The 26,845-nt window shown below is 38.6% G+C and overlaps 1 protein-coding gene across 2 annotated transcripts in view; it reads left to right on the top strand.

Annotated features, from left to right (window-relative positions):
- Positions 1–26,845, top strand: part of GRM8 (glutamate metabotropic receptor 8) — a 1,038,560-nt gene that overhangs the window by 23,788 nt on the left and 987,927 nt on the right. For both annotated transcript variants that reach the window (XM_075857175.1, XM_075857176.1), the window contains exon 2: positions 8,591–9,394. In XM_075857175.1, the coding sequence (XP_075713290.1) occupies positions 8,867–9,394 (528 nt within the window). In that variant the 5' untranslated portion in view covers positions 8,591–8,866. The remainder of the gene's footprint in view (positions 1–8,590; positions 9,395–26,845) is intronic.

Here is a 26,845-nt window from a genome sequence, read left to right as displayed (position 1 = left end):
AGATTTTGCGGGGTGTTTCTTCATTCTCATGGCTGCTTTACAAAGAAATCGGTCTTCAAAGTGATACTTTTATATAAAAAGGTTTTTTTTTTTTTATTTCACCTGTTATGCATTCAATTTAGCAAAAAACTGTGGCGTCAAAATACTCACTAAACCCCTACATAAATACCTTAAGGGGTCTAGTTTTCTAAATGGGGTCGTTTATGGGGAGTTTGTATCGTTCTGGTAGTTCAAAACCTCTCCAAATGTACAGTGGGGCCTAAAACATTTTCAAGCAAAATATGAGACCTGAATGCCTCCGTTTGCTCCCTTCCTTTCGGGTCCTGTCGTGTGTGTACAGGCAACGCATTAGGGTCACAATGTGGGCATTTTTGAAAACAGGAGAAAAAGGGTGATAGATTTTGGGGTGCGTTTCTTCATTCTCATGGTCGCTTTACAAAGAAATCGGTCTTCAAAGTGATACTTTTATGAAAAAAGTGAAATTATATTTTTTTACGCCTGCTTTGCATGAATTCTTAAAAAAAAACTGTGGGGTCAAAATACTTACAACACCCCTTAATAAATACCTTAAGGGGTGTAGATTTCAAAATGGTGTCACTTGTGGGGGTTTCCACCATTCTGACACCTATGAGCCTCTGAAAACCTGGCTTGGTGCAGGAAAACAAAATATACTTCAAAATTTATAAAATCATTACTAAACTTGTAAGTCTTCTAAATTGCTCCCCAAAAAATTTTTTTTCCAAAAGTGCTGCCAAAATAGAGTAAAGAGATGGAGATATATATTTAATAAAAAAAATTGTACTGTATGTATGTACATATGTGACATATTGCAGTTAAAAATAGGGAAAAATTATAATTTTTACAAAATTTCTTCAATTTTTCTATTTTTTCATTAATTTCCGCAAATCGTATCCGTCTACTTTTACCACTAAAATAAAGTACAACATGTGACGAAAAAACAATGTCAGAATTACTTGGATATTCAAAACTTTCGCAGAGTTATTCTCTGATAAAGTCAGACATACCAGATTTAATAAATCTGGCTTGGTCATTAAGGTCTTTTCAGGCCCGGTCATTAAGGGGTTAAACAGAAGACAGTTATTACACTATTACAGCAGAGTGGCTCAGTGGTTGCAATTTGGTGACATATAAGTAATCAGAGATAATGATTAGAATCTTAAGGTGCCCAAACACATTAGATGAACATCGGCAGTACCCATGGATTTCAGTGAACTGGCTGACTATCTACTGTAATGTTTATTGGGGTGTGTCGACTCTCCCATGATGTCACATATCGAGGGAAAGAGGAACCGTACATGTTGGATTTCAACATGCCCGATCCTTTGTTTTCATGGGAGATAAGCCACTGTCAAAGGTGTATGGGGGGGGGGGGTGGGAGCAATAGATATTGGCAGAAAAAGAGTTCAGCCGACAGTTATCTAAGGCATATGGCCACCTTTATAAGTCACGAGAAGCCCTGAGATCATGTAAAAGCATACGACTGCCGGCTGAGTAGAGGGTAACTTACTCATTATAATATACACCTACGCTGCTGCAGAACCTCCTTTTGAAGAAACAGAAGCATCTCATTAGTTACTGAATTAGTAACATGAACCACTTTCTCAACATGAGGGTCAGCAGCAGCTAAGGTGTGTATTACAGTGCCATATACAGTGTTCCCCTGCTACAATGCCAGCGTGTGCTTCCCAGACATTGCCAGTTACAGTGTGTTCATCTTAGAGTACCAGCCCCAGTGTGTCAAACACAAAGCCCCACTTCCTGCCAGGACACCCGATAAGTACCAGCCACACCCTCACATGCAGAAAGCCTCAGTGCCAGTCAAAATGTCTTCTAGAGCCAGCCAGTCATCCCACAAGAAGCCAGAATGCCTTCACCTACGTTAGCCCTAATGTCTACTGGCATGTACCACAGTGACCCCTGTGTCAGTTACAATGTCCCACAAGTACCAGGCAGAATGCTCCCCCCATTATGAAAACACTGATGTGTGAGTTCCCAAGCGCCTATCACAGAAACTACTAACTTAACCCCGTTCCATCAGTTTTGAAGTCCTCTTACCCTCACATGTAGCTTCCTCATCCTGTGCCAGAGGTTGGCACAGAAGAAGGAGCTCCCAATGGGACCAGTTTGTAACAGATTGTTCATGCTGGAAGAGATAAGTGGCAGCAATGCTGCAGCACTCATCTCTCTATAATCAGCGCATTGTAATGTCAAAATGCATTGATTACAGAAATGTTATTCACACACACATAAGTGGAAGAATTGACATAATAGAAATAAATTGACCATTGTACAGACTAAATACAGTGCCTGTTGCACAGTATAATGGATTCCCTTCAACAGGTCATTTAACACTACCTTTCTCCGAACCCAGCAGCTGCAGTAGTAGGAGGGCTGTATATTGCAACCCCACTACTGCCGTTTATCTTGCGGGTACACTGACAGTGCCCACTAGATCAACATCACTAAAATGTATGTCATGGTGCAACAAGTGAAAGTAGCCCATGACGTACATTTCCATCAAAGATCGTAACCAAGGAAAAGGGGTTTTCTGGTTTAAAGTAAATAAGATTAAATATTGTAAAATCAACCGGTATGAAACTTTCTGACATTCTTTTGTGTCAATTTCTCACTATTTGCAAGATCACTGTGAATGACAACATTTTTCTTTACATCCAGAGGCTGAAAATCAGTACAGGCCTAAAGCTTTTCACAGCTGAAAGGTGGATACGATTATCCTCGGTCTAGGCAATCATCTTTGAGTTAAAGAGTCTGAATTCCTGGCTTATACATTTTACCCACATTGTAGCAGTTTATCACGACGAGAGAGAGAGATTAGAGAGAAAGATGCTGACGGTTTGCCCAGACTGAATACAATTGTCTCTACCTCTCATCTGGGAGAAGTCTCCGGCTGTACACAAGAATGTGTTCATCCATTGACAGCAAACAGAGCTTGAAAATAAGGAATTGAATTACAAAGTATATCAGAAAGTTGCAGAACTTTTTATTATAGAATAATATTGTAGCCGTACAAACCGTTTAATGCAATTTTACACACCAGAATTTTACAAACCACCAACGAATGAATGCTGGGCAAGGAGTGCCATTGTTGCTTAGTGACTACTCTCGAGAGTGTCGTGTGCCAGGCATAAATGCCCTGTGAAAATGTAAATGCCACTTTGAGTAATCAATGATATTGATAGTTTTATTATTTGTAGTTTATCTCTTTCATTCACACTGGCCAGTTCTCATTATAATCGGTCAGAAACTAGTGAATTGTGATGGCCAGTGTCAACAAACAGTCCTTTATATATACATACCTCTTGTCTTGACACCCATCCCTGATCTCCTTAAAATGTTAGGCCTCATGCACACGGCCGTGTTCGTAATCATGGACCGCGATTGCGAGCACGGCCGGCCGCCGACTGCCGTGGGCCGCTTTTTCGTGCCATGCTCCCATACAAAGTATGGGAGCACGGCCCATAAAAATCGAAAAGTAGGACATGCTCCATAATTCCCGGCACAGTTTTACGGCACGGACACCCTTCCGTAGCGATACGGAAAGGTGTCCGTGGCCAATAGAACCGGGCGGGTCCGTAATTGCTGTCTGCAATTAGGGAGTTTTTTTTTAACGGTCGTGTGCATGGGGCATGGGGCCTTAATCTGGACTCTCTCCTACTGTATCCTGTTACGATTATCTTTGTATTTCCTATTGTACTTGTTGTAGTATTATATTCCTCAATTCTCACCAATATCACACTCATGTTCTATCTGAGCATTGCCTAATGGACCAGCATAGTTAACAGTTAAACAGGTTGGGTGACGTGGCTGTGAGCCTCCTGAATATTGACACCTGGAAATTACTTGCTACATTTAGGCTGAGATCCCAGTTTCACGGCTATTAATAACATTGCATTATACCTGTGTTTCCTAAGAATTTGTAATTTAGCTGCTTATGAATTGAGAACAATAGTTTTGAAACGAAATTCTGCTAAATTATAACTGGATAAACAGGAATAACATTGAGCAAGTGTTTGGTCTCACAAGTTTGGTTTATAACTGTGGCTGCCGTTATTGTCTCTAAGTGTTCTGACACTGAAAGGATAAGATACATACAAAGTGGTTTTTGCCTTCGGGCAGCTGATGGCCTATTTGGCTGAAGGAAATATAAGGCACTATATTATACACTACATGTGAACTTACCTCTTACCCCAAGTCTAAAAATTGCGGGTTTGCAATAAATTTCTAAAAAAGAAAGTGTTGTATGAATGCTGCAAATAAAAATAATAAATATTTTAAAAAAAGTATGTTGTACAAAAGCAGTAAAATATTAAAAATACTATTTAAATTTGATATTGCCATAGTCATAATGACCAACAGAGCAAAGTTAACATCTATTTTATAAAGCATGGTAAGCAACATAAAAACATAACTCAAAAAACAATGGGCAAATTGCTGTTTTTATTCCATTGCGCCACAATTTTTTTTTACCCCATTTGTACCCCAAAATGGAGCTATTATAAAATACAAGTCATCTTGCAACATATACGCCCTTATACGGCTAAGTCGACAGAAAATAAAAAAAGTTATAGGTTTGTATACGTGAATATGAATATAATAGATAAATGACGTAGGCAGCGTTCTTAAAGCGAACCTGTCAGTTAGTTTGGAGCCACTAAACCACCAGCTGGGGTTTAGTGTTCCAAACATGCCTACCTCTAAAGCGGCATCAGGCTCATCCGCATTGCATACATTAAGAAGAGATCAGTACAATGCGCAAGCACAGTAAAGCGTACTGTCCTTGGCTTTCATGTGCGCAATGTGCGTGCGCCACTGCCGCAGGACTCCTTACCTGGACTTCTTTCAGTAGGTTGTAACTTACTTTACTAATTATTCCCTTATCGTTCGTTTTTGAGGTTGGCAGGTTTGGAACACTAAACTCCAGCTGCATAATGGCATGTTGGTGGTTTAGTGGCTCCAAACACTCTGACAGGTTCCCTTTAAGGGGTTAAAATTATTTTGTTTGAATAGTAATGATCCTTTTGATTTCAATAGGATTATCATTAGGATATTATCTAACATTTATATTCATCCATAATCCATCTGTCAAACAAATGTGTTCCCTTTTAGTGCTAATTCTTTGCATGATACTAACCTTTTCTATGGTAATGTTCTTTATAAAGCACAAAATATTCTACGTTAAAGTACGAACTGCAAAGAAAAATAGAAAATCAAAATGATAAGTTTCCATTCAAAACAATGTCCTTATACATTAGAGATAATGTGGGAATTGGTGCATAAAATGGTAAGAGTATCCCTGGGGAAATGCTTCACGCTCTATCTGATAAAATATATGATGGTGTAGTTAATTGTTTAATAGCAAATGAAATAATGTAAAATATCTATCTATCTTAGCATGCAAAAATACGTATCTTTCTTACATGAAAGGTAAATAATTACTTATCTATTAGTTAATACTGTATTTAAGACCAAAACATTATCCACTTTTATCCAAATCTATCTACAGCTGGTCACACACATAAAATTATGATAGGCCAGAATCCGGATAATCGATCGTTTGTCGGATCATTTGTATTAATGATCCCACCAGCAACGTGCCAGACTAAACTGCCGATTAAGCACATAATCAAAGAAAAAAACATTGCAATGTGGCTGATGATTGGCCATAATAGGCTAATAATGCCATTCACATCTAGTTTCAGCGACAATAGACCAACCTGGCAGATCACAGTGTGCCATCGGCCATCCCGTAAACTTTTATATTTTGCCCGACTTTTAGCCCATGTGTATCACCAGCTTAAATCCTCATGCACGAGGCCATATTACGGCTCCAAGTTGTACAGAGCCGTAGTAGGGCTTCCATAGAGATGCACGGCCTTTACCTCTGTATGCCATTGATTTCATAAGTCAGATGCCTATGAAAAATAAATTGTGACATGTTCAATCAGATGATGTATAAAAGGAGCTTTTCTCCCTAGAAGCACTGCATAAGCCTATTCCCATCCTATGGAGATCATACAGTGGCACACGGTGTCCCTTTAGGCCTCCTACATGTGGCTGTTTGGTTTGCTACATATTAACATTGGTTAAGTGTTTTATAGGAACACTGGAACGTATAGGGGTATTTCAGGATAAATAGATTGTGTAAATTGCTAGTCATGCCTTATAACCAATTACATGCTTTTTAGTGGATGTTTGGAGCTCATTTCAGGTACGGCAGTTGGCTTAGACTTGCCATACAACTGGAGTTTTATGAGACAGTTTAGTTGTTCTAAACCAATGTGGCTTGAAATTTACACATATAAGTTTCCCAAGAGATTGGCTTTACCGGCTAGCAAGTTTGAAAGGTTGTTCTGTAGATAACTGCAAAAATGTGACCAACTTATTCCTTTCATTACTGATTCAAGTGACTAAGGTTGAGCGGGTAGTTAAATTCAAGTAATGCAAAGAATAAATCCATTTGGTCACAGAAGACTTATCATTTAAATATGTTTTTAATAATAGGGAAGAATCAACACATACATGGGTGCAAGTACAGCCATCCAGACCACATACATCTCCAATGACGGCTCCAGACAAACAAGGCTTCCACAATACGGAATTGTTTAATAAACAATCAAATAAACGGATGACCATGTATAAAGGCTTAGCTCGAAGAGAACTGCTTTAGTGTGTTATTAGATTATTACCTTTGCTGGGTTTCATGCCAATTTACAGATAAAACAGCCGGATAACATAGAAAAATGGATTAAGATGCAAAGCGAAATTTATTTCAGAGTGTAATGACACCTATTACACAAGCACTAAAGCCGTAAATCTTTTACTGGAGATAGATGCTGTGTCCCATTGTTAGAAAACTCTGTTATATAGTTAATCTATAGGACAGTGAAATAAATAAACCGTACATTGTAAAATGGGAGAACATTTTATTCATTAATCCTTTTATTGAGTTTGGTTTTGTTAAAGATAAAAATGATGCAGGAAGTTGGGTTTGGAAGTTAGTTCTGAGACATGGCTATTTTTTATTTCCAATACATCTAGCATCCCTCCCTCCCTCCCATGGTTTCCTCACTCTCAACTCGAGCTGGACTAGAAGAAGCCCAGTCACTAGTAAGACCGGTACTGAATGTCTCTCTAGCTGTGGATTTGGCCGCTGTGCAGTCAAGTACGCCTTTAAGAAGCAGGCGCTAAGACTCTTATTTTATAGCACAACCCATCAATAAGAAGCACGGCTTCTTACTGATATTTTCCACCAAGTTTATGCAACGTATGAATTGAAAAAGTATGAATTCCATGCTTAATGTCTCACTTGGTAGCAGCTAGTGTAATGCTTTTTCTCCTAAATTCCTGCCACATGTATGCTAACAGTCAGAAAAATCAGGGCTGCCTAATAGCAGCAACTAAAGGTCCAATAGCCCCCAGGGCCCCTGCTTTTTAAGATGCACATAAGCATGAGATGTATATGACCAACCAGTCTTCTGACCAGTTTTGGTCTATAACATTACAAACATTTACAACTATGCACACACAATAAAAAAAATCTCAGATGCTGTAGAAAGAAAAAAAAAAAGAATGAAAAAACACCCTATATAGAACACTGACCTTTAATTAGGTATTCGTGCCATGAGCTACTAGCCAAAAGACAACAACGGCAGATAAGAGTACATCAGTTTTTGGTGGCTTACAGAAAAGAATGTGGCCATCACTTCTTTCATTTGTATGGCAGGTTTTAGAAGCCTCCACCACCTAGTCCTCATATGTGTCCAGCTCCAAACTCTCTCTCTAAAGACTTATGAAATGTATTTTATAGTGCTGATTGTTGTAGTTGGACAGTATCGTAGCATTATTTGGGTAATACATGATTATGGTTATTTGAGCACTTCACGATACTGTTGTGTGTTCACAGTATAGCAGTAGGTATCATACGACAGTATTATATAGGCACTGAAATGTACTGTTGTTGCAAACTGTGTTGTCACATTATTTAAGACTGGACTCATAGTATAATTATATATTGGACTAATGTGGACCGTGTTTCATTTTTATTTCTTTTTTTTTTTTATGTTAAAGGCACCTAATGCTTGTTGTCTTTTTCAATGTGCAATTGTTTATTTATACAACATTGTATTACTACTATGTATTTTACATGTTTACGTGCTCAGATAAATTATTGTATGTCATTTTTTAAATCTGTTTGGGGTAAAATTATTTTTTGAATATGGTAATTTATGTATATTTTTTTATTTACCTTCTTTTAAGTTAATACTGAAAATCATGTTTTGGAATCTTGCGGTTTTAAATCCCATAGATTTCTTATATCAAGTAATGAAACAAATTATACTTGTTTTTCAGCTCAAATCCCATTTAATATTGTTTTCATGGTCATTGACCTGAATTAGGCAAGGTATGCAGTGCAGGAAATGAGTCATGGCAATCTCAGAGCACAGTTACATCTGTTATTTCATCGTATTCGTTATGTTAGCTGTGTATTTTGCGTATCTTGAGGACAAATGAATAGACTTAAACATATTTTATCTGCTCTCTTTTTCAGGTGGACTATACCTAATGATTATGACTTGGAGACAACTGACTCCCACTGAATCACTGAGAGATTTCTCTGATGTAATAATTTACCTGCATGATGTACAAAACTGAATCGAATGTTTTGATTCTAGTTTTGTGGCTGCGACAGAAACTGTTGATTTATCTGGTGAACCGTCCTATATTGTCACTTAGTGGGCACTGATGGTAGCATCTAGTAGATGCAACTTTAAAGGGTCTACGGTTTTGCATAATAAATTACAGCATTGGCTTTTGGATTGTGAACATGTATTCGGCAAGGTTGGCTTTGGAAAGAAACCCATCAAAGTTTGTTGGCCTTTCTACTATGTTTCTGATCATAAAGCTGTATTGGATCTTAAGCCTGATACATACAGTTGGAAGTCAAGAATATGCCCACTCTATCCGAGTGGAAGGGGACATTATACTTGGTGGTCTTTTCCCAGTCCATTCAAGAGGAGAACGAGGGGTGCCTTGTGGGGAACTTAAAAAAGAAAAGGGAATTCATAGACTTGAGGCAATGATGTATGCCATAGACCAGATAAACAAAGACCAGGACCTTCTATCAAACATTACTTTAGGGGTCCGGATCCTTGACACCTGCTCAAGGGACACTTATGCCTTGGAGCAATCTTTAACCTTTGTGCAAGCTTTAATAGAAAAAGATGCTACTGATGTCAGATGTGCAAACGGAGATTTGCCTATTTTTACCAAGCCGGATAGAATATCTGCAGTGATAGGAGCTGCAGCAAGTTCTGTTTCCATTATGGTTGCCAATATATTAAGACTATTTAAGGTAAGGTATTTTGTTTAAATCCGTATTTGCAGTGCTTTGTCTATGACTAACACGCTATTTCCTTCAAGTAGAATAATTTATGCAGAGCATGCTTCTTTTTATGGTTTACATTGCCAAGCTCCGAAAGCAGCATGTGTTATTGGAGCACTGAAGTAAATGAAATGTTTGTCTGCCAAGAGCCTTTGCATTCTCACTTTCTTGTTTTAATGACCCATTTACCCCTGTTAGTGCTGGAATCATCTTTGTAGCAAGTGAATATAATCTGGTGACGCGCAGTAATTTTGTACTTCTAGAAAATATTTCCGCAACAAGATATGTTTTTGAGATCTTCTTATCACCTTTTGCAAACAGGGAACACCATTAACAAAATACATGGATCAATAAAGTCAGTAAAGAACATTGTGTATAATGTGCCTGACTGAGGGATATGTAGATTAAATGGGAATCCGCTATAATGCAGGAATAAATCAGAGCGCCCTCATAAAAACTTCGTAATTTGTTCTTACACCAGTGATGTCAGAGGCATAAATGTCATAGAATTTAAATCTTTTCAGAAGATCAAAATCAGCTCTGTTTATACAATTGACAATATATCTGAAAACATATTTTTCTTAAAGAGGGTGTATGTTGATAATTAAATGATAAATCGAGTAGAAATCAGATTGCAATTTCAAGGGGTGGAGTAGAATGGGGGCCCATGCTGGCAGTGAATTCTCCCAGTGGGCCCCTGAACTAATAAGTGGGCCTCCCATCCCTCCCCATGAAGCACCGACACACTTCTTAGTTTGTGGCATGCGGCATCGGGGCAGCAGCCAGGCCCATCTTCTCACTCTCGCCTCCTGATTGTATCTATGAGCAGCTCCATCAGTATTTTAGCTTGCAGCTCCTTTCTGACACTGATGCTGCTCACACAGGCAAGCCATCCGAGCAGTCTACCCACATCCTGGACCTAAGCTTTAGAGTTGGGAAGGATGGTCCTGAAAGGCATCTATAAATACCCTGAAGTAAGTATGTACAAGTGAAGACATTTGTGCACATTTATTATCCATTATTTACAGAATGCCAACAGATTCTTTGGCATTGTACAGATAATATATTCCCATCTGACATTACTAGGCCCATAATGATATTTACCTGTTTCAGGTTGGCACACACAATCCATAGGGACGATTTCCTATTAAGCCAAGTAAACTTGGTGTATTTTGAGGTGTGGGTTGAAGGTCTGGCAGAAACAAAATAAAACAGAACATTTGGAGCTGTGTGAGGACAGGCTAGGGCTACACTGGAAAATCACTGTGAATTCATGTAATAGGGTCCCACTATGGGGGGTACAGTGGTTGCAGTTGCACCCAAGCCCTGGAGCCTGGAGTGCCCAAAAAGCTCCTCTACCCCATATTAGGAGAACAATACTACAAGGCCATGATTGCTAGTTCAGGATTCTGGCGCCTAAAACTTTACAGAATGGGCTAATATTCCTGCGGTAATGCATGGGAATGGGGCATTTTATAACCCATCCCAGATTAATGAACGCTCTGTGGAATCTGCAGAATGTTTAACCCCTTCCCACTGCGGCCAGTTTTGAGATTCCTGACAGAGCCTCATTTTTTAAATCTGACATTTGTCACTTCATGGCGTAATAACTTTGGAATGCTTTCACCTATTCAAGTATTCTGAGATTGTTTCTCGTGACACATAGTGTCATGTTAGTAGTAAAATTAGCTCGATACATTCAGTATTTAATTGTGGAAAACACCAAAATGTAGTGAAAAATGGCAAAAATTAGATGTACCTGCTTGTAAGACCACACAAAATAGTTACTAATTACCATTTCCCCTATATGTACTTTATGTTTGCATCGTTTTTTTTAACATTCTTTTACTTTTCTAGGATGTTGCAAGGCTTATAATTTTAACAGAAATTTCTCACATTTTCAAGAAAATTTCAAAAGGCTATTTTTTCAGGGACCAGTTCAGTTCTGAAGTGGCTTTGAGGGGTCCATACTTTACAAACCCCCATAAATCACTCCATTTTAAAAACTAAACCCCTCAAAGTATTCAAAACAGCAATTAGAATTTTCTTAACCCTTTAGGCGTTTCACAGGAATTAAAGCAAATTAAAGAAATTTAGTTTTAATAATTTTATTTCAGTAACGCAGAAAGTTTTAGCAGAGAAGTACAACTAAAAATGGATTACCCAGATTCTACAGTTTTTAGAAATATCCCACATGTGGCCCTAGCATGCTAATAGAGAGTTGCAGGAGAAAAAATGGATCTTTCCAGGGGCGCTGCTGTGTGGTGGAAATGATAGGAACGAAATCCAGAGATATTGATAATAAGTTCAATTCATTTGAGTGAGTGGCTACGCGTTTCAACGATGAACAATCGTCTTTCTCCTGCAAGTCTCTGTACCTAAGCGGTCCCATCTGGTTACCGACTCGGATCTGGCAGCAGCACTGTGGTTTCTACTATACATGCCCCAAAAACTTCGTATCCAGGTGAGCACATTTCTTGCTTTATTGTCTCACCTATACCAACTGATCTGCACAAGGTGGCGCCGTGTTTTTTCTTTTATCATTTCTAGCATGCTAATGTACTGAAGCACCAGCCTTAGATACAAAGGAGCACTTAGTGGATTTTGGGGCCTTCTTTTTATTAAAATATATTTTAGGCACCATGTCAGGTTTGAGGAGGTCTTGTGGTACCAAAACAAAGGAAACACCTCAAAAAATACCCAATTTTGGAAACTATACCCCACAAGGAATTTATCTAGGTGTGTAGTGAACATTTTGACCCCACAGATTTTTGCAGACATTATTGGAAGTCGGCCGTGAAAATAAAAATATAAATTTTTTCCAATAAAATGTAGGTTTAACAATTTTTTTTTCATTTCTACAAGAACTAAATCAGAAAAAGGCCCCCAACATTTGTAAAGCAATTTCTTTTGATTACGGCAATACCCCATATGTGGTCATAAACTGCTATTTGGACACACGGCAGGGCTGGGAAGGGAAAGAGCGCCATTTGACTTTTGGAGCTCAAATTTTGCTGGAATGGTTTGTGGAGGCCATGTCGCATTTGCAAATCCCCTGAGAGACCAAAACAGTGGAAACCCCACACAAGTGACCCCATTTGGGAAACTACACCCCTCAAGGAAATTATCTAGGGTATAGTGAGCATTTTGACCACACAGTTTATTTGCAGAAATTATTGGAAGTCGGCCGTGAAAATAAAAATATTATTTTTTTCCAATAAAATGTAGGTTTAACCAATTTTTAAAAATGGTATGAGTATGGCAATACCCCAGATTGCGGTCATAAATCACTGTTTGGACACACAGTAGGGCTCAGAAGGGAAGGAGAGCCATTTGGCTTTTGGAATGGTTTCTGGGCACCATGTCACATTTGCTGAGCCCCTGTAGTACATGTACAGTGGAAACACCCCAAAAGTGACTCCATTTGGGAAATAAATTGTTAAGTGAGTTCTCCCGGTTATGACAATGCCATACATAAACTGCTGTTTGGACACACTGTAGGGCTTAGGGTCAGTTCACACAGAGTTTTTTGACACCTTTTTTGATGCGGAAACCGCGTCGGAAAACATACCAAAAAACGTCCGAAAATGGCTCCCATTGATTTCAATGGGAGGCGGAGGCGTTTTTTTTTCTCGCGAGCGGAAAAACCATCTCGCGGAAAAAAGAAGCGACATGTACTATCACTGACCTCCCATTGACATCAATGGGAGGCAGAGAAAGCGTATTTCGCATTGTTTTTGCCCGTGGCACTCAATGGGCGTGAGCTAAAAACTCCTCGAAAAACGCAGCAAACGCCGTGTAGGCAAATCAAAATCTGCCTCAAAATTACAAACAGAATTTTGAGGCAGAATATTCTGTCTACAATAAACTCAGTGTGAACAGGGCTTTAGAAGGAAAGGAGGGCCATTTGGAGCGTGGATTTTACTTGGTAGTAGTTCTATTTGTATTTTACTGGTATTTTAGTTTATAATGTGGGGGCATATTTAATCTGCGCAGAGTACATCAGGGCATAATAAGAGGGTATAATAATGGGGTAAATAATAAAACTATCCATAGATGTGTGGTATGCTGTGAAGCAATCTGTTATGCACAGGCCAGTGTCGCACTGATGAACGGTATTCTTTCTTATCCCCCTTTTGTAACACTCTGCACCTTTTGGGGACTTTTCATCCTTTGCAGTGTGGGAAATTTTACTGGGAAAGTGTTGCCCCGGTATAACATGGGCGTTGTCGCTTCCAGCAGATGTGCTATGTCCCTTCTCTTCCTGGTTCCCAAAAACTAGGGCCTCGCTAACCACTTGAGCTGAAGGAATGTTCCCCTCCGGCCTGCACATTGGGATGTTTTTTCATCACCGCATTACTAGTGCCATTATTTTCTATTTTTCGGTTGATGGAGCGGTGTGCGAGCTCGTTTTTTGCAAGACAAGCTGTAGATTTTATTGGTACCATTTTGGGTCACATACGACTTTTTGTTCACTTTTTATTTAAGTGTTTTGGATGAGGAAATTACCAAAAACAAGCAATTCTGGAATTGTTTTTAATTGGTCGGTTTTTCGGCATTCACTGTGCGTCATCAATCACATGTTAACTTTATTCTGCGGGTCGATACGATTACAGTGATACCAAATTTATATCGCTTTTTTCATGTATTGCAGCTTTTGCACAATAAAATCTCTTTTTTTTTAAAAATCATTTGTTTTCGGTGTCGCCATATTCTAAGACCCATAACTTTTTTACTTTTGTGTGGACAAAGCTGTATTAGGGATTTTTTTTATACGGGATTGGCTGTCGTTTTTATTGGTGCTATTTTGTGGTAAATGTGACTTTTTTATCACTTTTTATTCCATTTTTTGGGAGTAGATGTGACCTAAAAACAGCGATTCTGGCGTTGTTTTTCATATTTTTTATTAATGCCGTTCACCGTGCGGGATAAATTACATAATAGTTTTATAGTTTGGGTCATTGCGGATGCTGCGATAACAATTGTTTATAGTTTTTTTTATTTTTTGCGCTTTTTCCAATAAAAAAAATCTTATTATGGGGAAAAAAGACAATTTGTTTTTTTTTTACCTTGAAACTTTTATTTTTTGACAACACTTTTATTAAACTTTTTGAAACTTTTTTTTTTTATCCTACTAGGGAACTTGAAGGCCTGAAGCCCTGATCGCTATTCTAATACACTGCACAACATACGTAGTGCAGTGCATTAGAGCTGTCAGTTTTATACTGACAGCAAAACTATGAGGACCCGCCGGAGGTCATCATAGGCTTCCATACAAGGCAGACACGGAGGCAATTGTTAGGACTCCGATTGCCATACCAAACATTAGCATCCCAGCGATCGCGTTGCTGGGGTGCCAGTGGCTAAAAAATCCTCAGATGCTGCAATATCTATTGAGTGCAGCATCTGAGGGATTAATAGGCCAGATCGTAGACTAGCTCCGGCCTTGGCCGTTACAGCAGGGTGTCATACAACTATAACCGCAACGTAACTGTACTGTGCTTTGCGGGAAACCCTTCGGATGTCGGGAAGGGGTTAATATTACTGCATATTCCGCACTTTAAAGCCGTGGATTAGCTCTATTGAATTACAATAGGGTTAACCTGCACGCAGATCTGCTGGGCAATATGCACCAGAAATCTAAGCGTTAGCTGCAGATTTCTGCAAGAACATTTCTAAAAAATTCACGCCAGATTTGCTTATGCTGTGTGAACATAGCCTAAATTCTGCAAGAGATTTGGGCCTATTACAGATTTTGCACTGAGGCCCAGGAGCTTTAAGTTACGCCTGAGGTAGAAATTACCAATAATCTTGTATGCGGTGTTATTATTTTAATGCAGAAAGCAATTACAGATGTCACATTAGTCCCAGTTTGAGAAATGTTGTGTTCACAGCAGGTGGAGGGATGAAAGCCTCCCATATGCCAGATCAGCTTTACATATACATTTTTCTATGGTAGAATATTTATAAGTAAACCATTTTACGATCACTTCTGTTTATGTTCTTGATAAAATGATTATGACTACTTTTTTTTATCTATGAATCTGCACCTTTGTCAGATGATGTGGACGTCAGCATTGTTTATAAGATACAATTTTATTCACTAGATGAGCAACACATATTCTCTATTGAGCTTGTAGAACCTGTTGGATATGCAGCTTGCAGATGTCTCATGTATTATCAATAAAGCAACTGTCCACCTAAGGCCACCCTTAGTAATAACATTTAAGTGTTAGTATGTGCCTGAAATAACTTACTAGACATGAAATGCAAGTTTTACACACTTTTATCAGCTGTTAGTACATAGTTACCAACTTGTCAGAGAGAACCTAGAAGTGGTGTGAACCTAGATGCCCTCACATGTCATACCCTCTACCGGTGCAGAGCTCAGCAGTGCCAGTGCCAGAGCAGTACGTTGTTTGGTGGAATGACTGACTGCTCCAGCCCAAGGTTGAAGGATATTTGTGCGCCTTACTGAAAGTCCAGGAGATATCCCAGTTTTAGGAGACTCCTATACGACCTGAAAGAAGGAAGTGAATATGTTTTGAGTCTATAGGCTGAACCTTGTAGAAGTGTTCAGTAAGGGAACTGATCAGTCACATTCACGGTTTCCCGGTAGTAAATGTAAGGTTACATGACAGGCCAGTCAGCTGTGAGTGTGTGGAGTAAGTTTCTAAATGATGTATTCTAAGCGGTCTGCACAGACGCAAAGCCCATTATGAAGACAGGAGCATCCATTTTGATTAAGAAAAATTATGCCATTTTTATATAGAAAATAACCATAATATAGTGCAAAACTTATCTGATGAGGTTATCCGTCTTCTAAAAAAACAAAACAATACCTAGATCTGCAATCTGATCCAGTGCGGACAGTCTGACGGTCCCCCGGTCTGTGTTTACAAGCGGCCAGCTTGTGACAGCTGCAGCCAATAAGTGGCAACAGGGGGTCACGTTCCATACAACTTGCATCACCACTCAACGATGGGAGCCATGATGGCAGTAGTATGGCACATGGCCGCTGATGCCATTAATTGACTGCAGAGTTCACATGCTGGATGCTTGTAAACAAAGACAGGGATCGCTGGGTCATCTGCGCTAAATTGGCGGAGGATTGAAGAGATGAGTATCTCCTTATTTTTTTATTTTATAACATTTATTCCAGTTATTTTCTTTTTCAGTCGGAAAATCTATTTCATTTATCATTTTAATTTGAATGTTCTAAAATGATAAAAAGCAACATCTTGATGGCAGATGACCTTTATATAGGTGGCCAGCATGTTAGTTGATATTGATTATCATCTCTATGGCAGTTTTGTTTTTCCCTGGAATCATGTGCCATGCTATCAACCAGTTCTTCAAAAACTGTCTATAGGGGATTCAAGAGATCCCTCCTGAGGGCTGCAGTCTTTGCTGACGGAAGATACTTTAAGACATCTGTAAGTATTACAGTCAAGATAACTATAAGTTCAGAGCAAAAAACTGATTATACAGTCAAGGAGACCAGACAGCTGAAACAAGACTTTCAATTTGAAAAGAAATAAAAGAGTTGAAATATGGTGTCAAGATTTGTCATGTACAATTCTCATAACTTTAAAGAAAACAATATGTGTTACTATCTAAACAAGGGATACTTATATTTTACTAGAAGTTGACTCACTATATTTGCAGAAGACATTTATATTGTCATTAGCCATCTACCATGTGATTTTTGGGCTGCTGTATATTGAGAATTTTATGTTTTTTAACTGCAACAAGAAATATCTTATGGAAAAGTGATTTTCAATGAATGATTGGATTGGCCACAGAAGTGTCAGGAGTCATCGACAGCACAGACCTCAAGTCATGAGAGTCACACTTAGCAGTTATAGCATGCAGTTCAGCGTAGACCCTAAGGGTCATCCGCACAAAGTATGGACCCATTGAAGACAAATGGGACTTTATTCTGAACCTTGGAAAACATGAGATTATATTTTCATGAATACAAAATAGGTTTGTTGATCTTCAAATATGTACATATTCATGTGTGATACCTTCAGTCATCTTTTCAAGATTATATTATAAATGGCAATAAAATTTGTCATGTCAAATGCTGCAATTTCATAAACCCCCTAGATAATATGTATCATCTGAAATCTAATGATTTTATAATGCTGACGTTATATGCAGGAAGCATGAGGCTGTGGCAGCTCCCACGGAAAGGGAATTGATATATTTTGGCTCCTGTCAGACAGTCTAGTTACTGTGGATATACTACAGGGTCGCTATCTCATTACTTTTGGAATCCTGCAATGTCCTTAGAGGCGTTTTTTTGCCAGTCTGTCTGGCTTTGCTTTTTGTAACAGAGGTCCTGCCGCATAATCTCCTCAAGTGTGAGGAAAACAGCTATAGACAGAACATTTCACATAATCTTTCTTGCTGGCAGGAAAATCCTTCTTGAAAAACTCCATTCCAACCAAACAGTTTTTCGGCAGCTATTTAGTTACCATGAACAAAAAAAAAAAAATTACTATGATTTTTTTTTATCACATAGGTTCACTAGCTGCAGGCAAAGTCAGAATAAAGGTCCTATTGTTCTGTACTTTACTGTAATAACGTTTATTTTCCAAAGAAGAATACAATGTGAGAATTGTGTAAATGAGAAAATGCAATATTAAGACTTATTCATATTAATATCTGCGACCTTCATTTTTCCTTGTTTTTTTTTTTTTTCTTTTCTTCAATTTAAACCTTTCCTTCAGGGATATGCCCACTTGCCAGAATCAATTTCTGTTAAATTAAAACAGAAGAAAACGAAAAACTCAGACACATAATAATTATATTGGTAATTTTGTTCAAGGAATTTTCCCACCATAGACTTTAATATCAACTAGAATTGTTGACCACCACCATCCTGCGAACAAGGCTGATCGGTTCTCATTCCCAGAGGTGAGAAGTGGCTGCATATATGCACACCACAGAAGAAATGCTAGCACAGGGTTCCAGTATCCGTAGTTTCAGTTGCTGCACATCTCGTATCTTCACAGCATAGACAATTGCCTTCAGATAACCCCAAAGTTAAAAGTCTAAGGGGGTCAGATCGGGAGGCATTTCTTCTGCGGTGTTGCTATCAGTGTGTGAAGAGTAGGAGAAGAGGGTTGCATTGACAATCCAACACAATGGGCAGCACTTTGAACACATTTTATAAGTGGTCAGAAACTTGTAAATAACTCATGAAAGAATAAAGTAACGTTAAAACCAAGCACACCATTGTTTTTCTTGTGAAATTCTCGATAAGTTTGATGTGTCACATGACCCTCTTCCCATTGAAAAAACTAAAGTTGGATACAAAATGGCCGACTTCAAAATGGCCACCATGGTCAACACCCAGCTTGAAAAGTTTCCCCCCTCCCATATACTAATGTGCCACAAACAGGAAGTTAATATCACCAACCATTCCCATTTTATTTAGGTGTATCCATATAAATGGCCCACCCTGTAGTTCATAAACTCCTGGTACCACATAAAGTTTGTGAAACAACACTACCTGACATGGTTTTATGTTCAAGTGTTTACTTTCTTGTTATTTTACTCGCCCCATATGCAGAACACTTTCTCTCTCCTGCTGTGATATATGGGTAGGCTGTGCTGTGTGCCAATGTGATGCCGTGTCGTCCAGCAAACCATCAGTTGTCCTGCATTCCTATGTGTCGTTTTGCATGTTCCTAGGCTTCACCTTTTCACTGAACATTTATCAAGATATGAGGGAACGGCAGAGTGAGCGTAAAAAACAAATTTTATGCTAGCGTAATCTTTGCTTGTACAGAGAGGGTGGGATCACATGTGGCCATCGAATCCCGTAATTTGCAGTGATTGTACGCAAACCACAGCAAAAACTGCAACATGTTTGCAACACGTGCACTTAGATCCTCTGTATAAGTAAATTGGTTTCTCCTACCAGACATGCTCTTCCCCTGCTGCTGTTATGTATGCAGCCAAGAGCCCTGTGTGATGAACATCTCATAATGTGGTCAGATGGCCGAGCTGGAGGGCAGGGCCAAAGATCCAGAGAGCGCCAACATTCATGTGTAGGCGCAGAAGCCATGGTGAGCAGTGAGCGCGGCTGGGGACAGGAGACAATATTATACTGTTCTGATCTCTATATACTCCTAAAACCACCACCTGCATTTTCACGTACATGAACAACATGGGAAGGGTATCCTTTCTACTTACCCACCTGCATGCACATAATAGTAACGGCCAGGAAACCTCCAATCCCGACCATTTAACCCCTTAAATTCCGCGGTCACCTCTCTGTGACCCATGAATGCGGTTTGCCGACTGCTGATGGAATGCCATGGCAGCCATGGACCTAACAAAGGCCATGACTGTATGCCTATTATATCGTGCCTGCTATGACGTGTCAGTTTTACATAGTTTTACACAGATAGGCAGTAATACTTTGGTATACTGATTATACCAACACATTATATAAGCCTAATTGCTTTCCATTGCCCCCCCCCCCAAAAAAAAAATAAATGATGAAAGATAATCAATAAGTCCCATGTTATCTAAAATAATACCAATGAAAACTACATCTCGTCCGGCGAAAAACAAGTCATCGTCAGAAAAATACAAATGTTATGGCTTTGGAATGCGTTGATGCAAAAACAAAACTATTTAATTTTAAAAGTATTTTTATTGTGTAAAAGTCTTAAAACATAAAATACCTATACATATTGGTATTACCGTAATCATACAGACCGATAGAATAAAGGTAACATGGTATTTACGCCGCATGATGGATGGCGTCAATTTAAAACAAAAAAGACAATTAAAAGAGAAAAAGCACTATGCACACCAAAGTGGAAATTCTTTTGCAGATAAATAATTGAATATATTTATAGCCAATAACAGTGTAGTGCGACGTTTTGGTCAATACCATGACCTTCCTCAGGCACTAAAGAATTCACAAACATGTATTATATAAGTATAAGTTCCGTAACAGCTGGTACAGAATGTCATTAGTAACATGGAGAAAGCAAAGTAGTTGTACAGATCACAAAAGCATATAAATCTTCCTAGGAAGCAATATTAAGTAATTAAGTACAATAGGTACTATTTGTCATAGGTTACAAATAGTCAAAAAAAGGAAAAGAAAATAATTTCGTCACGTGGAATGCATATTATAGATATTAGAACATGTATCAGCGCATAAACTACAGAAAAAAAAGTGTGAATAGCAAGGAGAGGTTGCGGATTATCAGACAGTGAATATATGCTATTTGTTACAAATATTTGCAGTGTTTAGTCATCATCTATAGAGGTAGTTAAGGAGCAAGGGGCATGACAGGAGATATTAACACAAGAATAATTAACAAAAGGATAGATAGTTGATGGATAGCAATAGATGGTACTTAGCATAGATACTCTATTTGGATAGTCTGGAGAAGTACTACTGTATGTGAATGTCTATAGTCTTATGTGGAGAGAAAGATGATCGGTAAAGTAAAAGTACGATATTATGTGAATAGTGCAGGGATTTACCTTAGTCAATGTATGATCCTGTATGGATGTCGCATTTGTATGGCGTTTGACCGCTGTTGTTTGGCGCTACAGGGGAATCGGGAGAATCTTCTATTTATGTCCCGATGTAGGGTCACATGTGTTGCCGCGTGGTGCTTGGAACGCACAGGTGGAACGCTACGTGACCGGAAGTGGTTGTAGGACCGGAAGTGGTTGTAGGACTGGAAGTGGTTGTTGGACCGGAAGTGGTTGTAGGACCGGAAGTGGTTGTAGGACCGGAAGTGGTAATCGGGCTGTGCTGAGTGCTGCTAGCACATGGCTAATTAGAATATCGCCGTTGATTGGATGGTGAGGATAAACACAGCGCTGGGGACACATTTTGTTGTAAAGGTAACAAGATGATGTGTGTGCACTAGGGAATATATAGGTGATTACTGAATGTAAGAAATAACAAATGTTATGTTTAGGTGATTACTGAATGTAAAAAAGAACACGTTATGTTTAGGTAGTAAAAGGACAGTAATGAAGAAATAGGTATATATAGAGTATAGCGTTAGTAGATAGGAGGTTAATGAACGGGCCAATATGGAAGAGAATCATGTCAGGTAGAAAGGATACATGGTGATATGAAGAATATCAGGTATGGATCCTGAGATCTTGGATGATGTTATTAAGTCTGTAATAAAATGGCAGTAATTAGTATCATTTGAATAATTATGGACTCAATGTTATGAGATGCTAAGACTACATATATAAGTAGATCCTAAAGGTAGATAAAATCATTGATTAATATCTAGCGGCGAGTATTAAATATATTACAAGAAGCTGCTGATTTCATATTCCCTATTGAGTCCCTTGGGGTGCAGTGTCTGTAGCGTATGGATCCAGTACGCCTCTCTCCGTTTCAGTGTAAGTATTCTGTTTCCCCCTCTTCTGGGGATGGGTATTTGAACACAAAAGACAATGCCGGAATAGCGGCTTTTTAAGTTCCCCTCGAAAAACGTAATTAACAGTTATTCAATATATATATATATATATATATAGCAACAAAGAAATTATCGCAGCACTCAAAAGCTAGTTGGAGAAATTTATGTGGTTTATTAACCCCTGCCAAATGCTACATTTCAGTCCTCCCAACAGGACCTTTCTCAAGGACTGAATCGTAGCATTTGACATGGGTTAATAAACCACATTCTTTTTTGCAACTACCTTTTGAGTGCTGTGATCATTTCTTTGTTGCTGTATCTAAAGGACCATGTTGATTATGGTCAAGCACCTTGTGCTTTATCCTTTTGAAGTGCTGCTTTTTTCTGCCTTCAATATATACAGTGAAGGAAATAAGTATTTGATCCCTTGCTGATTTTGTAAGTTTGCCCACTGTCAAAGACATGAACAGTCTAGAATTTTTAGGCTAGGTTAATTTTACCAGTGAGAGATAGATTATATATATAAAAAAAAAAGAAGAAAATCACATAGTTAAAATTATATATATTTAGTTGCATTGTGCACAGAGAAATAAGTATTTGATCCCCTACCAACCATTAAGAGTTCAGCCTCCTCCAAACCAGTTACACGCTCCAAATCAACTTGGTGCCTGCATTAAAGACAGCTGTCTTACATGGTCACCTGTATAAAAGACTCCTGTCCACAGACTCAATTAATCAGTCTGACTCTAACCTCTACAACATGGGCAAGACCAAAGAGCTTTCTAAGGATGTCAGGGACAAGATCATAGACCTGCACAAGGCTGGAATGGGCTACAAAACCATAAGTAAGACGCTGGCTGAGAAGGAGACAACTGTTGGTGCAATAGTAAGAAAATGGAAGACATACAAAATGACTGTCAATCGACATCGATCTGGGGCTCCATGCAAAATCTCACCTCGTGGGGTATCCTTGATCCTGAGGAAGGTGAGAGCTCAGCCGAAAACTACACGGGGGGAACTTATTAATGATCTCAAGGCAGCTGGGACCACAGTCACCAAGAAAACCATTGGTAACACATTACGCCGTAATGGATTCAAATCCTGCAGTGCCCGCAAGGTCCCCCTGCTCAAGAAGGCACATGTACAGGCCCGTCTGAAGTTTGCAAATGAACATCTGGATGATTCTGAGAGTGATTGGGAGAAGGTGCTGTGGTCAGATGAGACTAAAATTGAGGTCTTTGGCATTAACTCTACTCGCCGTGTTTGGAGGAAGAGAAATGCTTCCTTTGACCCAAAGAACACCATCCCCACTGTCAAGCATGGAGGTGGAAACATTATGTTTTGGGGGTGTTTCTCTGCTAAGGGCACAGGACTACTTCACCGCATCAATGGGAGAATGGATGGAGTCATGTACCTTCAAATCCTGAGTGACAACCCCCTTCCCTCCACCAGGACATTAAAAATGGCTCGTGGCTGGGTCTTCCAGCACGACAATGACACGAAACATACAGCCAAGGCAACAAAGGAGTGGCTCAAAAAGAAGCACATTAAGGTCATGGAGTGGCCTAGCCAGTCTCCAGACCTTAATCCCATCGAAAACTTATGGAGGGAGCTGAAGATCCGAGTTGCCAAGCGACAGCCTCGAAATCTTAATGATTTACAGATGATCTGCAAAGAGGAGTGGGCCAAAATTCCATCTAACATGTGTGCAAACCTCATCATCCACTACAAAAAAAGTCTGACCGCTGTGCTTGCCAAAAAGGGTTTTGCCACCAAGTATTAAGTCTTGTTTGCCAAAGGGATCAAATACTTATTTCTCTGTGCACAATGCAAATAAATATATATAATTTTCTTTTTTTTTTATATATATAATCTATCTCTCACTGGTAAAATTAACCTAGCCTAAAAATTCTAGACTGTTCATGTCTTTGACAGTGGGCAAACTTACAAAATCAGCAAGGGATCAAATACTTATTTCCTTCACTATATATATATATATATGTACTCAAAAATAGTGCCACTGAAAAATGCAATGCGTTCTGCAAAAAATAAGCCCTCATATGGCTATGTCGACGGTAAAAGTTATGACCATGGGACTGTAGCGGTGAAAAAAAGAAAAAGACGTCTTGGCCATGAAGGCCAAGAATGGCTTGGTCGTTAAGGGGTTAAATACCTGTGTGAGAACTCTTCTTAATATACCATAATAATACCCTTCATATATGCCATAAACTTGTACAATGGGAAAACGTTTTTAGGTTTCTTACTATACAATTAAATTATGCCATAGTTAGTTCTAGGTGTTGGACGTGCAGAATATGAATGAGAAGGAAAAAAAAATTGCCCGTGTTGAAGTCGTGAAAATAACAACTAGCTGCAAAACTGTAAATTGTTGGCTTGAAATTCTTTGTGTGCTATCCTTGAGGGAAATACATCATTTTACTAAGAGGTGGTAAAGCTAAAAACACAGAGTTGAAAAACACCATTTATAAAAATAAGCATTTCAATGGGATTTTCTTTGTGCACTAGTATTTCCGACTTTTGGTAAAGAGGAAAACAACAAGCAGCACAGCTATGCTTTGAAGGCGTATAATATTTTTTATATGTACTGTCTCTATTACAAATAAGTAAAGAACTGGATCTGTTAAGGGATCACATTCACAGATGCCAAAATTACTCATTTCAATCCATTCTATGGAAATCCTTATCTCGTACCGGCCCAAATAAGATGTTGTTTTTATTTACATTAGAGCCAAAGAAATAATTGACCCAAACATAAGAGACAACTAAGGTGTTTTACACAAGCGTATTATGGCTCTTTGCAAGCGATACGATTTGTATATCTAGAGCCAAGGATGGGATTGAACACCATCCTCGGTGTCAGGTAAGCCTTTTCCAAAGCCTGCATTAGAAAAGGTTTCAAGAATTCCTTATTTTGCAGGAGCCATAATATGCACATGTGAAACCGGCCTAATAGAGTAAATTTACTTTAATCAACCGCTCCAGATATTGCCATAGTCTGCACTAAAAATGTACACGTCTCCTCCGGTTAAAAAAAGAGTGATCATATTTTAGCCCTATTCATATACTATAGCCAAAATAATTTCCTTTACTTGAAAGAGAGATCTGAAACACATGACCAGGCTGCCAGGGAAATGTAGATTGTCAATGGATACCTCCCCAATCCAATACAGATTTGCTACATTTGTTTTAGTCTATAATCCGGATCCATTTGCAGATTTTTAGGTTGAATTAAGAAGTACTCATCAGTCTATGGTCATAAGAAGAGGGTAACAGTGGGGAATTAGAATACTGCTGCAAATGGAGGAAGTAAATGAAAGGGTAAGAATACTGTTATAAGAGGGGTGAAGGTAAGAATACTGCTACCCGAGGGAGGAGATGTGCCACCAAAGTGGGGGTTGTGCTGCGACAGTTGGAATCGAAAGATGTCTATGCAAAAAATTGGAGGGGAGAATCATTGCTAGTGAAAACCTCCGTAATGGTCTTTATGGGCTACGTGGAAGAGAACGAGAATGTGAGCTGCTATATTCATACATCTGTGTGTCATAAATACCTATAACTGTATGTGAAGACAAATCAAATCTCCCAAAAGGGAAAAATAATGACACCAAGTACAGTAAGTAACTTGCAAAAAATATAAATTCTTTATTACAATATACATAAGAACATGTTGGCCATCAGGACCTAAAAACCACAGACAATTAAAATATACAATGTGGAGAACATGAGGCTACTCAGAATGGCCTATATTCAACATTCAATAATACCAGACAGGGTCACTATGACAGTCATGCTATAAATGTACAGTACAAGGATAACAGAAACCGCAAAATGTGTCTCCAGAAAGCATGCTGAAACAGAACAATGTAATACAGACCCTGTAAAAAATAGTATACACGAGAGACTTGTAGCTAACACTGAAATCTCAGTGTAAATAAAGTGGTATAGAGACCAGGGTATCACCAAAAATCAGAGTAGGTCCCAGAAGCCATACCAACCCGTGTATTGCATATCAAGCCAAAAATGAGCTCCACAGCAAGAGCCCCGACGCACGTTTCGCGGTAGCTTTTTCAAGGGGTACTGACTAGTAAGGTGACCGGCGTTGTATTTATACTCAGTGGTGGGAGAGGTTTATTCAGAGATAGCAAATAGCAGCACGACATTCTCAAATCCCCAATGCTGAACACCTGAAATGTACCAGGTGTTCTACATTGGTGAATCAGCATGTCTAAAGTTACCTGAATGCTGATCGGTAAGCAGCAAACACCACCATTGCAAATGTCCAGTGTACGTCTCAAGGAATGTAAACGCGCATGCGCGTGCGCATCAGACCGCAAGCGCCGCAGACAACAGATGTAATAGCTTATATATGACGTATCACATCATAGTGGCTATTTTAAGTATGGGCAAGGACAATACGAGATCAACTTATATGGCAAGAACCAGTATAGGGCATATGTATCACGATCCGATTTTTTATGTGAGAAACAGAATATAAATATACAATGGAACTCTAATGTCTCAAAATATAAGCAATAATACATATATAGAAAAAATATACATAATTTGATAATACATCAAACATAGTGTCATACTGTCATTTCATAAAACCATCAATACAAAAAAGACCATATATTGACTTATATATATACAAAAATAAATATATATAACATATAGTAAACCGGGGAAACAATTTATGAAAGAATATTATTTCATAAAAAATAATAATAAATAATAAATGATAGTGAGAAGTGAGTGAACACACGTGCACAGTGTGGTGATAAAATAAAAAACAAAATAAATAAAGTGAAACACACGTGACAAAACCACAGTTAAAATACAATTCTATTTATTAATATAAATAATACATACAATAATGTAACAGATGTACAATGTGATATGTGCTAATATGCTCAAAAAAATTTATAATGATAAGACATATGTGATTTTATTGTTAGCATGTATATAAATAACA

The sequence above is a fragment of the Rhinoderma darwinii genome, chromosome 3, assembly GCF_050947455.1.
Source record: "Rhinoderma darwinii isolate aRhiDar2 chromosome 3, aRhiDar2.hap1, whole genome shotgun sequence".
NCBI lineage: Eukaryota > Metazoa > Chordata > Amphibia > Anura > Rhinodermatidae > Rhinoderma > Rhinoderma darwinii.
The sequence above is the reverse complement of the archived record's forward strand: the minus strand, read 5'-3'. Positions and strand labels throughout refer to the sequence as shown.